We start from the raw sequence: 15,839 nt of genomic DNA, 5'->3' as shown, positions 1-15,839 counted from the left end.
GTAACAGAACCTATAACCCTTTGATACCAAGGGAAGTCCTTGGACCCTTGTTGTTTACCCTATACATCTGCTCAATTACTATAACAATTCAAAATCATGGCATACTGCTCAGTATACTTTCCCTGTGCATGACTGAGACATGATCACCTCAGTTACTTCTGAATGAGAACTCACTATACCTAAATCACACTTATGCACTTTGTAATAAGAAGTATGCAGGAGAGAATTCTTTGTTACCAAAAGTCACTGCAGTAAAATAAGTCAAAATAACTGTCATGTATATGTGGAAGTGATATTTTTTTATTAGAATGGCTGTTTTGTTCATATTAACATGGAATGCAAATGGCCTTGCATGTATGGACACAACAAGTACTAAATTATATGAAGAAGTACAGGATTCATATAACAATGCTATAGGAGATGCATTTGGATAGAAACAAGTATGTGAATTTGACCAGAAAAGATTTTAGGATAGACATTTAGTAAGGTATTAGGAACAAAGGAAAAGAGAAGTAATACTACCGATTGGGTTAAAGGAACAAGTAAGGACAGAAGAGAGGGGAAAAAGACAGTAATGTCAGATTTGTAGTAGGGCGTCATTTCTGCCAGAGAATGGGGGTTATGTTGATATGTATTTATTCTCCACCTAAAACTACTGTTATGGAACTGCAGAGACATTTAAGAGATATAATAAACTTTCAGTCGGGTGTGTTTTTATTGGAGTTGACTGGATTCTGATTTTCAGCAGTGAGGATTTATCAGGGGACCTAGAAAGGAAAACATAACAAAAGGTATTAGAGCAACCAGCTACTATAACTTCATTTGTCTTGGAAAGTTATTTAGCATTTGCATGGCTCTTCACAGATTGCACGTGCTGTACAATTACACTTAGCTACTTTCTTTCTTTCTTTCAATTTTAATTACTTGAATTCTGCAATTACACCTGTGCACTGCATTGTTTTCCACCGTGCAGCAAATTGATACGAACAAACACACATGACAACATTGTTATTTAATCGCTAGAACTACAGTGACGGTATCTTGATATTTAATTGCTACTTGTGCCATTATCGTTACCCCCTTTCCCCATTTTTACATGAAGTCAGGATATTGCGTCCACTGTTGTCACTTCTGTCTGTTAAGTGCCACTCTCTAACCAGGGGATATTCTCTTTTTTTAATAATTTTCTTTGGTTATGGAGGGGTTAGGTTAAGGTTCACCAGAGAAATTAATTTTACTATATTATTGCATTTTCAGTTGCACCATGGAGTTTGTCCTAGTTGAATGCCAGTTGTTCATTTAAGTGGACTTTGGGAGGTTCTTTTCAAATTCATACCTCAAAAGGTTCACACAGATCTATTTGGAATCTGAAACTTTTGTTCTTGAATTATTATAACAAATTATAAATTACCATTACGTCTTGATAGTATCTTATTTCTTTTCTGCCTATTCTGTTGCCACTAAACCTGGTAGATCTTGGGAGGGTTGACAGAACTGACAACACATAATGATCAAGCAACACATTATTTAAAGTATATAAATGGTCTTCAAGAAGCTTGTGTACCCTAACCCACAACAAAGTCACATCTCATGCAGTTCAGTCCATCACATAACCATCAAGCAACAAATTATGTGAATTATGTACAGTAAGCATAGTTCTGAACAACAAAACCATTAGTACAGGATAAAAAGCATCATACACACACACACACACACACACACACACACACACACACACACACACACACACACACACACACACACACACACACACACACACACACAAATACTTAGGCAACCACCTACATTAACACATAACAGCTGAAATACATATCTACCAGTAACAATAGCAGCTATTGGTTAAAAGACAGAGAAAATGCTGAGTGTTTTAGCAGGGAGCAAGACCCCTTGCACTTCCACACTCCTGCTTCTCTATGTATACTAAATCTGGAATCTCATAATAGTGGGGAAGGAATAAAACTCCTGATCCTATGCTGTCATAGGATCCCATTCCACCCCTCAGTACTAATTTGATCTACCTGCATGTTGACTAACTTTGATTACAATGCACCCATTAATAGTATAGAAGGGAACTGCACATGTAAGTACATAAGAAAAGATATAACATTTAATCATGCCGTCTCTGCTACTTGGTGCCCTAGTTTTAGCCTCCAAAATTGACTTCAGATTACTACCTCGTCTAAATACTACTTTGGGAAACTCTGAGAAGAGGGATCTAAATTGCCCATCTCTCAGTAGAATTTCCCAGTTCTTAGAAATAATAGTAACTATTTCACTGGAATCAAGAGTGTATGTACAAATAAAACTGCTGGGGCTGAATGGTTGTTTTACTGTTCTTTCCATCGGTCTATCAACATGGTTGTTGTTCAATATTGGGATGTAAACACCTGTGGTTCTTTTATGCTGTACCTCTCTTATTATTTCCTGGACAAATAGACTAGGGTACCCTCTTTGAGTGAAAAAAGTGCATAATAAACTGCATTCTTCATCAAAGTCTACATCTCTAGATACCATCCTAGCAGCCCTAACAAGTTGGCCCTTCACTACAGATTTCTTCTGGAATGAAGGATGACAACTGGTATACTGGAGGAAGGCGTTTGAATAGGTGTCTTCCCGAAAGATTTTTGCTATATAAATCCTATTCTGGTAGTCTTTACTCAATTCTACATCTAAATATGCTATTTTGTCTTTATTCACCGAGTATGTAAATTTCAAGAAGTTTGTACTAGTGTTAAAAAACATCTAGCATATTTCGTAAATCCTCTCCATTGCCTTTGAACAAGATAAATATATCGTCTAAAAATGGTGTCTAGAATTGGATTTGATGTTGAAGTGTGAGGTGGCTAAAGACGTATTCTCTTTCCCAATACACCATAACTAAATTGGCTATGTTATATGTGCCATTTTTGTAAGTACATAGATGTGGGTAGTAGTTTTGAAATTAGAAATAGGAAATTCAAAATGAAGGGCAAATTTAACTGCCAAAGTAAATAAGTCATTTATTTAGCTAAGTGTGTTCTATGTCCAGCTTTCTATATCGGCAAGACCGATAGAAAGTTATGTGAAAGAATTTATGAACACATGTATTGTATTAAAAAAACAAACTTGAAATGCACTGGCTAGACATATCAATGAGAATCCAGGGCATCAGTTCAACTTTTGGGTTATCCAACAACTAGACAGTGATGGTCGAGGGGGGCCTGAGTCACTCAGATTGGAAAGAAGTGAACTAATCCGGCAACTGAGACTCAATGCCTGTCACTATCCAGGTATTAATGAATTGAGCTCAATTATGTGTGTATTACGTTTGAAGAATTTGGCCAGATAACATCATATATATTTTCTCTGATGAGTAGAGTTATCCACTATTGGAATCCGCAATAATTTGAGTGATTAGAAGTATTATGTATTATTTATGCTTTTTACATGTACCATTTTTACCTGTTTAGGTAATATATTTATATTTTTATATATATACATTTTGTGTTGATTCCATTAAACGTTTAGTAGTAATGGGTAGAACCCTAGTTTGTATGTAGGTTTAGTAGCTGACATATTCTGTACGTACTGGCGTCCGTGTTATTTATTCACTAGTATAAACGTGTGTTTTTGTTTTAGTTCATATATATATATATATATATATATATATATATATATATATATATAGTTATATATTTTTGTAATTAGCTTCATTGTGATTTTTTCTTTCCTTTCAAGTAATAAGAGTAATAAGATTTAGGAATGGTTAGTTTAGGTATAACACTTGTTTACTTTCAGTTTTAGGGAGATATAAACATACTTATGAAATGTTTAGTATATATAATTATGTATATAACTAAGCATTAATAACCTTTTGTAGCATGTTTATAATACGGAATACTTATAGTTTTTACATTATTTTGTTTCCAAGGATAGGTGAAAATATAAACAAAAAATAAAACAAAATGAATATATGCGTAATATAATGTAGTAGCATTCGGATGTTTTCAGAGTGATGGGAAGCTACGCTTTTCTTCACTTGTAATCTGAGATATGTTGGTTAATTGTTTGATGCCCCGTAAGTAGGATAAAAGTATTTATAGCTTGTAGTGAACAGGAGGTCATTTTTAAAACATGTAAAACGTTTTAATATATGTATACTTACACATATAAGTTTTAAATATATGTACAATTCTTTATATAGTTGGTAGTAAACAGTTGTACTATTGTTTGGTGCACTTCCAGTATGAGTTATGTGGTTTTATGGAAATGACAACATGTTTGTAACAAATAGAAGCACTACAATGTATCTTTAAATTTTTAAACAACGTAGTGATTCTGCACACATTCAACCAATAATAGTAATGAAGGTGTTTAGCATGTGTTCTAGTTTAGAGTTAAAAAGAGTGCATAGTTGTAATAATTTGTATTTCTTTTTATTAAGACTTGTATCTGATGAAGTTGAGTAAGGTATACGCGACGAAAAGTGGATTTTGAAAAGAACGCTTAATAAATCAACAACTTTTACATCCGTTCATGGTTATTTACTGTGTTTGGGAGCTGTAAGCGAGGTTTTTTGGAGTTCAAGCTGTTTTTTGGAATGTCACAAACTAGGTTGAAATCCCTAGACTGAGTGACTGTTGAGTCATTTGACCTGCAGATATACAACATTTCCATTAGGGCAGGGTTGGAGATTGCCCTTTAGGCCAGACACAAGTCATCTCTCAGCAAACAATAAGATACAGAGTAAAGTGACAGGCCTTTCAGCCTGTCCATGTAGGTCATGGTTTGGAGTCCCTGTGTTTTCTTAGTGAGGAACCTCAGAGGTCTCTCCAGCTGCTGCAAGTGTCTAGTGAGGTACCTGCAAAAGAGGTGCATTATACTCTCTTAGTGGCCTGATGAGGGTCGAGTACAGTGGAGTTATAACATCCCTTGACCTGAATTCTATGCCCTTGTTTATGAGGTGCACTATGTAAAAGGCTTTCTTTACCATGGTAGAAACACGGTGGACAAAGTTCAGATTGCTATCAACTTGCATCCCCAAGTCTCACACCACTGGGTTAGAGCTCAGGGGGGTGTGGTCAATACTGTAATTTGTAGGGAATTATTTTTTTCCAAAGGGGATAATGATGCATTTTTTTGCATTTAGTTTTAGACAATGGCTTTGGCACCAGTCATTTCTTTGTGTTAGCCCTTCTTGTAATATGTTGACATCATTGGGGGACTCAATGATTGCTCCCAGTTTGCAATAATCAGAGAACTTGGTGAGCCAAAGACTATTTACTTTGGCCTGGACTACTGAGAAATACATGCCAAACAATAAGGGGCCCATAGTACTCCACTGGTGTCAGGTCTATGGGTGGAGGTGGAGTCACCAATTTTGACACAGTGTGTTCTGTGGGTGAGCCAGTTAGCTACCCATATAGTAACATAAGGGTTAATCACTATCTGGGAGAGTTTCTCAATAATGCCAGAGTGGGGAGCTGAAGCCTTGACAAGGTCAAGATAGGTTGTGTGCACTGTCTTACCTTCATCCATGGCTTTGGTGGCATTTTCAAATAAGTCTACCAGGTTTAATAAGCATGATCTACCCTTAACAAAGCCAAACTGGGTTGGGTCCAGCATTTGGAAGACTCCTATCTCCTTGTTGATAAGGTCCATGATAATTCTTTCCATGGTCTTGCAGATAAGGCTCGTTAGACTTATAGATCTTTAGTTCCCATGGTCAGTTATTGCCCCCCCCCCTTTGTGCATGGGGATTACTGTTGCTGTTCTCCATTCTGCAGAAACATGGCCAGTTCTCAAGGTACATTAAAGAGAATGCCCAAGTGGGTCCACTAGGTCTTGTTTTAGATTCTTTAGTAAACAACTGGAATATTATCTGATCCCATTGAGATTATGACTTTGGCCTTGGCGAGCATAGAGAAGACCTGTTCTCTAAAGATACTAGACAGAGGGCTGGTCTCAGGTATGTTTTAGAATATGGTAGGTGGGGATGGGGGGGTGGTGAAGTTTGCACTGAATCTGTCAGCTAGCAGGTTTGCGATGACTTCTAGTATAGTATGAGTGATCCCTTCTACAACAACCAGTAAGGCACATAACTTGGCATTCCCTTTTAGACTTCGGACATAGTTAAACAATGCCTTATGATTATCCTTGGCTAGGGATACAATTTTAGTTTCATAATTTGCTTTAGAAGGCTACAAGATTTCTGATTTTCTTGTTTAAGCTTAGGAGGGAACTCTTCCTCTCCTCTGCAGAGTGATATGCTTTTACTCTGCACAGACATCCAAGTTTTTGATGTTTTTTATTGCTTGTTGCATGTGATTGTCAATTACTACTCCAAGAAGTTTTGTTTGAGAGACTGTATCTATTATGGTATTATCAACTGAAGTTCTGGTTAGTTAGTTTTGGTGGGTTAGGTGCTAAAAACTTACTTTTTTAAGGTTTAGGCATAGCTGGGAGTTCTCTAAACAGGATTTAACAACTAGGAAAGACTCTTTTGTTCGCTGCTAGAGATCAGTTATGCTTTTGTCTGAGCAGGTAAGTGTAGAGTTGGCAGTGTTTTGGACTACTTTGGCATGTTTAGAGGAAGTATTGTGATTGTTAATGAAAATATTGAATAACAGAGATCCAAGTGTAGACCTTTGTGGGACCCCAGTTGTTACTGGAAAGAAAGAAGGCATTTTGGTTTGCCAGTTTACCGCTTGTTTTCTGTTTGTTAGATAACTGTAGAACCAGCTAAGGAATGAATCGTTGAAACAACCGTAGAAGAGTTTATAGAGTTAGTTTTGGTTAGAGACAAGGTCAAAAACCTTTGCTAAGTCAAGGCAATGTGAAGAAACAAGATTACCAAAATTTCTGTTTTGGTTTACATGGTGGATGAAGCTTCACAGAGCTGTAGTTGTGCTGTGGAAAGGGCAACAAACATATGGGGTAGAGGAGAGTTATTGATGAGAGGTGTTTTAGAAGATGAATCTGTATGCATTGCTCAGGTATATACACACAGTGTATGAATGTGTATATATATATATATATATATATATATATATATATATATATATATATATATATATATATATATATATTTATTTATACATATATATAGAGAGAGAGCGAGCGAGAATGAGATTGAATGGGAGAGAGAATAATTTAATTTAATCTCATTTTGAATGAAGTTAAGATGTTTATGAATAATGACTGTTAGCTCTCTCACAGGTGTTCTCCAAGCATAGAGTTTCAAACCGAACCGGATCAGATATTCCTTATAGACCAGCCAGAGGTTACATATTAGTAACCTGTAAGGAACAGAATATAATAACAGTTCCTGAAGCCTTTCTGCATAGTTTCTGATTTCCAACCTTATGATTTTTTTCATTCAGGAATTGTACAATTTTTATATCTTTTAGGTGGCTTTTTATAAACTATAACATACAGTACTATATTCAGTACTGAATTGTATCACTAAGGTATAAAAAGGTACAATATTCTTCCTGGTGTGATTAGACATGCTGTTCAGAATTAGATTGGCTATAAAATATGCTTCATTGACTTTTGTAAATACCCAATGGTCACAGTTTTAACTATTGTCTACTGTGACAAAGTTATTTAATGATGGGGTAATATTTCTTTGATAATTTAACCACCTGCATTGTATTTGTAATTTATGTCCTTTTTGACAAGTATCGTAATGCTACATTTTCTGACTTTACAAGTATGGTTGTTATTATTGCAGCTTCTATACCACACTGCATCCATATGAAATAAAGTAAATAAAATGTACTCCTGGCCTATGGCACTCATAGTTAAACCCATGTTGCTTTGCTATGCACACTGTGTGTAATATGTTGCCTTTTATGCATACCGCTCTGCTGTCCAGAATTTTTCACAATGCACTTAATTTTTTCACATGTTTTTTGTCCTGTCTCTCACACAGTTTTTGATTTTCTGATAAAGTACTGAGAATTACAGTTATGAGCTAGTGTTAGCGATTAAAGTTTCATAATAAACTGCAGTGGTGCAGAGGTAGCATTGTCGCCTCACAGCAAGAGGTTCTCCCATTTGATTCTTGGCTGGAGCGCCTTCTGTGTGGAGTCTGCATGTCCTCTCTGCGGTCGAGTGGCATTCGAAAGACATGCGTGAATAGGCATGCCTTTGTTGAAGGTTGGGCATCGGGATGGCAGCTCAACACCATAAAAACCTACTGCCAATCATTAGCGGACCGGAGTTCCGCTGTGGCGACCCCTAACTGGGAAAAGCCAAAAGAAGAACAACTTCTCATTGTTAAAATGCACACCCTAGTAACATTTTAAGTGATTTAGAGTAATATTTTAAAAATGTCCCCGATTTTGGGCCTATATCCTCCCATTATTTATGGCTTTGTCCTGAATTCTTGAGCAAAGTAAGACAGCTTTATGCTTCTATGCATACTTTGTATAATGGGATACATTCTTCCTGTACTATCCTACTAAACATAGTTATATGCTGTTTGTATAAAATATCTGTGCAATGAATGTGCCACTAAATACATTTATATATAACATATGTATTATACATATGCATAAAAATGCAAACTACTTTCACCTTTAAGAGATAACAGTCTGTTAACTCTTCAAAGTCAAAGTCAAAGTCAAATTAAACTTTCTTGTCATTCAGAAATCACACAAGTGCAAAATCTGAATGAAATTCCATGTCTCCAGACTCAACGTGCAGACAACATATAGACTATTTTTACAGACCTTTACACATATAACACCTAGCTATTACATCATGGACATGCAGGTAGACAGACTAATATTGCACATAGTTAGAAACACATTTTAACACTTTTCAAAACACTTACTTGCATAAGGCTTTAGAATTGCACAGATACTTGGTGAAGGCATTGCATTAATCCTTGCACAGAAAGAGACATTTGAGTATTGTATGCTATCATATGCACATGATTATTTTAATTTTGTAATATTGTCTGACTCTATATTTTAAATATCACAGGATGCAGTTTACATGTTGTGTTACTTAAACAAAAATCTTTTGCTTAGGTATGCACAGTTAAGGAGTTCTGCCCGGGTAGCCTTGCCTTATCAACAAAGTGTAATAAAGACATATAAATTGTGCTGTAAAAGATGGTGAATGTCCTGCTAACTACACAAAAATAAATGCATGCATGCATAAAATCTGCATGTATGAAACATGCATATTGACACATCTCCCCCCACACATAAACACACAGAGACAAAGAGAGACAGGCACAGATATTTGCATTTGCGCACATACCCACGCCCACACCCATACGCCCACACTCACTCACACATACCCACCCACCCATGCACACACATGCACATACACAGAGCACACACATACTTTTTCACTAGGAAACCTCATGTGCTTATGCAATTGTGGGTTGAGTTCTGTGTGGTTAGCACTTTAAATATTCATGACTGTTTATGAACACCTTAGAACTTGACAGATTATATGATAACATAGTCAAGGTAATGTTGTAATACTTATTTTACCAGTAATCTATTTAAATTTAAAATTAAAATAGAGGTTTGACAGTTTCGTAAACAGATTTGGGCTTTGAAGCCCTGCCTTAAGGCAGTGATATCACAGAGTTTATATAATGGAATACTTTGATGCAGTCTTCTTTATGCAGGAAGAAATCACAATGCAGGTTAGCCTGACTGCCAACTGACTATTATCAACTCCTCCTATCACCTCACCTCCCCATCCCATGTATATTTCTGTTTTACTAGTAAACATGTGGACCTCCCAAACAAATCAAAGGGGCTCAGGCTTGGCTTATCTTAGGGAATGCTTAGAAAAAAAATGAAATCTACTGTTCCAGTAATGGAGAAATAAGGCAGTATAGATGGAACAGGCAGACCACATAACTATGAAGAAACACCAGTTAACAATTAAGCAAGTGATATGGAACTGTACACAAAATCAGTAATATTAATGTATGTGTGTAGGGGAGAGCACCGGTGAAGTGGTTTACAAAGTTCCTTACCCAGTTTTAACACATGAAGACAGAGAATTTAAAGGAGACAACTCTTTGGTCTACCAAGCCAACCAAGCCAATCGAAGTGTTACAGCCTTATATTGTTTATCCAGAATTTTTAACTTGCTTAAGGAAACTTTAAACCATTGTGTTGGTCAGCAGTTCATTACCTTTTCTAGTAGACTAGTTGTCTAAGACTCCAACACCCTCTCCATGAAATGTTTTCCGATTTCAGTTTTAAATCACTCTTTCGGTTGTCATCTATATCCCCTCTGTTCCACAATCTTTCTTCACTGTTTTATGCCACCAATGTACTCCCTGATAATACACTTCATTTTTATCATATTTCCTTTATTGCTTCTTATTTCTTTACTGAAAATGCCCAAGACTTTTCTTGTGCTTACAACACCAAATCCTCTTAGAGTCTTGCTACTTCTTAAGTATCATCTCACTTAATACCACCCTGTTGATGAGCCAGAGAAATTAATATACTACCATAATCAGAATTAAGCATTTGCTGACCACAGTAAGAAGAAACTGTAGTACAAAGCATCTTGTGACAGCTTCTTGACAGACTTAGATTAATGGAGTTTGTAAGTTTGCATCTTTTATATACAGTAATGATATAAATAATTAATATGGCTTGTTTAATGATTTCAGTTTTAGTCTGGCTGAATCATAGTTACTGTTTGAGATTTATTTTTATGGTTAGTGATTTTAATTAAATTTGTTATTTTAATATTTAGTTTACTAAAGATTTTTATACCGTGAGGGTTCACAATAGATGTATTTATGAAGTATTAAAAACATACACGCACATGGCATATAGTTACAATGTTACCTTTACTGTGATACAGAAACACAGCTTTATGTAATTCTGCAGAGTCAGTACTCAAAAACGAATGACCTTGTATGATAATAGAATATTCATTGTAAGTAAAAGTACTATTTGGAAGTAAGAACACAAGTGTAGGAAACTAGAGACCTATGTTCAAATCTTCACATATCTGCTAACAAGATGAGTGAAAAACCTACTTTAAAATATGTCACTAGTGCACTAAACCTTGTCCTAAACATACTACATTAGAAGTAAACAACGTGATAGTATATGTAAAAACAAATCTTACCAAGTTGTTGAACTCCTGAAAATTGTTGCCATCATTTTCCCGTACCTTTTGTGTTTTCCAGTCCACGGGCCTTCTGTCTTCCTTCTCACACCACACTGGCTTCATAAGAAACAAAAATACAGCAAGAAGGAAGGTCCAGATTATGACAAGGAAAGAAGACATTTTCCACATGAGAGCAGAAGAGCATTCAAAGTATGAATATTGTTCATGTACCGTGTATTTTCCTAGAAGTGCTTACTTTTGATATAGCAGCGTAAATTAGTTATTGATGGCAAGCTATGACGATGAAATGAGAATTAAGTGCTTATGCACTGGTACAAGAAATATAAACTCTGCAGGAAACGCAGTCTGAAGTAATATTTTCTTTGCAGTTTACTGGGTCCTTCTTTTCCTTGAAGATATACAGTTTTACATCAGCAGAGTGGTATCCATAAACTTTTTGGGCAAAAGGTGTCCATGTTTATTCCACAAAGGGCTTTCTTAATTCCCTTGGGTAGAGAAATGAAATTGATTCTTGCAGGTTTGGATGAACATCTGCCCAAACTGGAAAAAAATAGCATAAACAGAAACGTTTTGTATGCAGATTAGCTTTCTTCCCTTTCCTACCAGCTGTAGAAGGTTAAGGCAAACCCAGAATCATATGCCTGCTTATTCTGTCCAGAAACAACTTAATTTAGTTCACCGAGTTTTTTTCCCCTCAGTTTGCAGAATTATCCAAAGGTTTTACTTAGCTGAGTCAATTTCTTTTGTTTATTTTTTTAGAAGGCTTATCCTGTTAAAATCTCTACTGGTGCTGGAAAGCTTTCCACACAGAACTGGGTGATAACATGCCCCTCAGAGCTGCAGACCGATTCTACATACAGGGTAACTGTTCCTGCTCAGGCTGAATGCAAGTGTATTTTTTGTCTCGTAGCAGTTCCCTGATATAAGGTTGAATTCCCCGCCTCATTGCAGCTACATCATCTCAGAGGGTGTGAGAGAGAATGAAAGAGAGACAAAAAAGCTCTGACAGAGAGAGACACCCTCTGGCTGTCAACACTCATTTCATCATGAGGATCAATAAAGAAGCAGCAGCTCTCAGAAGTTTAATACTTCTGCTGATTGTGAGCAGCAACTGTTGTCTACATATCTGCACACTGCTTTGTCAAAAGGAATATTGCTACAGTGCATTCTTTGCAAAAACAAAGTCAGTTTCAACTTAACAGGACAGACTGGAACTTCATCTAGACTGTGTGACAGTCTAAGCCATCTTGCAATAATTTTGAGTCTCACAATTCATATAAACAGTCAGCATCCATCTTATGTTTCATTATCACTGAAGCTTCCTCTGTCCCTGCAGGCAGACTCTGTTGAGCATATTTTCATGTTTTCTGCTGAATCTATAACTCTTATATTTTAAACATTTGTGCTGTTATCTGAGTCATCAAAACAGTGTTGAAGGCTATAGCTGTTTGCTAAACATTACATATTTTTTCAAAAAAGTGAGAAAAATCAACCAATCTGCCTAACTCTCTAAGGTCCCAAATGGGACAGCATGAGGGTATAATATTAAGAGGCAGATGGCAGGTACAGAATTATCACATCTGATTACCCTAGTGACTTGCTGTACCATAAGTATATATTAACAGACTCCCCTTTTGAGGTGAACCTCAGAATGACCGATTTTTAGGGATGGGGTTGCTGGACATCATTAATTGGGTCACTTAGAGTGTCTGTTACAGCAATCCTGAACCTGCCATCAGCAAAAGAGGTACTTTGCTCTAACAGGTACCATTTTTGCCAGAGCTGAATCCAGAACTAGGTGACCTAGGCAGCTGCCTAGGGCCCATGTTGGCTGGGGGGCCTATGTTGCCTGGAGGGGGATGGCTAAAATCTTCTGTAAATAAAATAAGCCCCAGCATTAGACACTACATGGCTTTAAGCCCTGGTGGGAGAACTTCGTAAAGAACAGCAAGCCCCAGAAACCTCAATGTTAGGAAATTGACCTAACATTATCTTTAGAAAGAAAACCATGGGATATTTATGACATCAGTGCTGCCAAACACATCCATCTGTCATTACACGAAGCTGTACAGAAAATTTGACATCGGAGCAGCCAAGAAATGGTGCATCCATCCACAGTAATGGTGGACTACCAAATTAAGGCAGCAGCTGCAGCAGCTTGCGATTCCTTGGTATAAATATAGTTCCCACATCATCATCCCTGATAGCACACGAAGAACTGAAAGCTGAAGCAAGGCAAAACATGTCCCTCTGCTGTAAAAATGGAATCCCAACATGTGACCAGGAAAACCCCTTAAACTGCTCTTAATCTCCAGGACACAGAAATTAATTCAGCAGCAGCACAGGTACAATACGATCAGTGACACAAGACAATATAATTAGGGCATTATTGCTTATGCATACTAGCCAAGGCAGTAGATGTTGTTATTTATTGCTAGGTTAAGGAATTTGTACTGCTTTTGCAGTTTTACCAGCATGAAGGTTGACTATGCGGGTACTACTGTACGTTACAAGCAAGATGACTGGTGTATTTAACTTCTTTAGATTGCATGCTTTGTTATGCAGAAACGACAGAACTGATTTCTGTAGGGCAGTGGGCACATGCCTTCTTTGTTTACTAACTGATCTCCAGGTATGCTTTTGATGTATATATGTATAGATACACATGCAAACACCTCTCAGTTTGCACCTAAGTATATGTCTGTTTATATTTAGCATGTTTACGATGTGTGTGCTATTAATTCTCTTAATTTAGAAAAGAGAGAGAGAGAGAGAGAGGGGTCTACTAGTGAAACTGCAACCAGTAAGTTAATGAAAAAAGGTCAGAAGGAGCATGGTACTGTACTTGTCTAATATCCCCATATCTTATTTTTAACACAGTAACATAGAGGGTAAAAGTCACTCAAGAACAGTAAGGGGATCTGGTTCATCCAGGATGAGAAGGAAGACTGACAGTAGCGCACATCTTGAATTTATTTCTGCTGCTTATGTATGCCCATTTAATCACTTTTACAGATTTCTCATATAAGTATACATATCTCTCATCTCTCCATACCTGTCAAACTCTCAGTGCAAGGAATCTTGTCAAAGCCAAAAATAATGGGAGGACAATGGACTAAAAATATGGGCAGATTTTAGATATTGCTCTTATAAACTTAGAAAGTTGCTAAAATAACAGCCAAGTGGTACATTCATCTATACTAGGATATATATATATATATATATATATATATATATATATATATATATATATATATATAAAGCCAGTCCCCATTTCAGTGAGTGCAATCTTTATTATAAGATACAGAGGTGTTCTGTGCATGTATAATGCCCCATTAGGAGGCTGTCTATTTACCTGACTTTGCTCAGAGTCAAACCTTGAACCTTGATTGTTGGCAAGCAAGTACTTTAAACATCCACACCATTGCCAGGTGTCTTTACATTTTTTTTTCTGTTTTTGTAAATCACCAAGGATTGCAATCTGTCAATGTCAGTCATAGAGTTTCATTGCTGTAAGGTTCAGCGCAGTGGTGCATTGTGGTTGGTGCAGAAAACTGTGGGTTCTCTTCCCATAAAAGGTAGATCAATTGATGACAGTACCATGCAACATAAGGGGGATGCTGCACTCCTGAGTGTGTCTTCCTTTGGTTGAGATGCTAAGTAACTACAAACCTGTAGTTATAGGTATACCAAATTAATTCTTCAATAGCAGTAGGCACTGAGTTTGTAGATGAAGCACTGCAATGCAATGTTGTTCGCTAGCAACAACCTCTTCATTAGTTGCAGATCTCCTTAATGTGGAATTATTCAGATGACTTTTACTTCTGCAGATTTTGCGCATTTGAATGATACTAGTGGATTATAGTGATAGCAGTTTGAGTGGCATTTTATATGGTTGAAATGGGTACTTTTGTCATTATTGGTTCATATGGTTTATTTCACTGCTTACTGAAAATATTCAAAATTACAGATTTAAAATGCACTCTAACAGACGGTGCTGTATTAAACAAGGAATATGATTTAATACAAACAGAAAGGTGAATTAAAGAATACACGTATTTATGCATGGTCCTAAAAATGTGTGCAAGGGCCCCAAGGTTTGAAAGCAGTTCAAAGGTATGCTTAATCTATCACTGGCCAGATGCATTTTCTATGAATGTCGGTTTCAATGCTGTTTCAAAGAATATGAGTTTCAAAGGCACAGAAGATACAGTTGCTCAGGTTGTCTCTTTTCACTGTGAAGCTGTATCATTTTGTTTAGCAAATGGCTATCAATGATTGTGCTAAAAAGTTTGAAATAAAAGTTTTAAATTAAATCCAAATATCTGTAATCATTGTAAAGGCAAATAAGAAAATAGTTTGTACACTGACAGGTCTGAACAGTGTTTACGGTAACTGGTTTGAGAGATCCAAGTAATGGAACACTGGAATGGCTTGGGGGGTGCTGATCCATTAGCCTACCTAGGGCGTCATTTCACCATGATCTGACTCTATGTTTTTATTATAAAACAGCTGACTTGCCTTCAGACCCTGTTATGGATAAGCATGTAATTTACCAGAAGTGAAGCAGCACTTGCAAAGATTTCTGAGTGGTCTTTACAGCTGTTTGTGACAAATGAGCTATGGGATTAAATACCTGCCCTGTATGACCTGGCCCTAGCCCATTAATACTAAAATGTTCTTAATGAGCTATAGCTTTGACTTTG

General features: G+C 36.7%; 1 protein-coding gene across 2 annotated transcripts in view; it reads right to left on the bottom strand.

The window, feature by feature from the left end:
- LOC122801581 (erythroferrone-like) overlaps positions 1 to 12,064 on the bottom strand; it is a 370,321-nt gene extending 358,257 nt beyond the window's left edge. The window contains exon 1 of one of the 2 annotated variants that reach the window (XM_044071025.1): positions 11,131 to 12,064. In XM_044071025.1, the coding sequence (XP_043926960.1) occupies positions 11,131 to 11,301 (171 nt within the window). In that variant the 5' untranslated portion in view covers positions 11,302 to 12,064. The remainder of the gene's footprint in view (positions 1 to 11,130) is intronic. The other variant, XM_044071024.1, reaches the window with a different exon arrangement.
- Positions 12,065 to 15,839: the final 3,775 nt, after the last annotated feature.

Source organism: Protopterus annectens, chromosome 5.part0 (assembly GCF_019279795.1).
Source record: "Protopterus annectens isolate FY-2018-M chromosome 5.part0, PAN1.0, whole genome shotgun sequence".
NCBI classification, from domain to species: Eukaryota; Metazoa; Chordata; order Ceratodontiformes; family Protopteridae; genus Protopterus; species Protopterus annectens.
The sequence above is the reverse complement of the archived record's forward strand: the minus strand, read 5'-3'. Positions and strand labels throughout refer to the sequence as shown.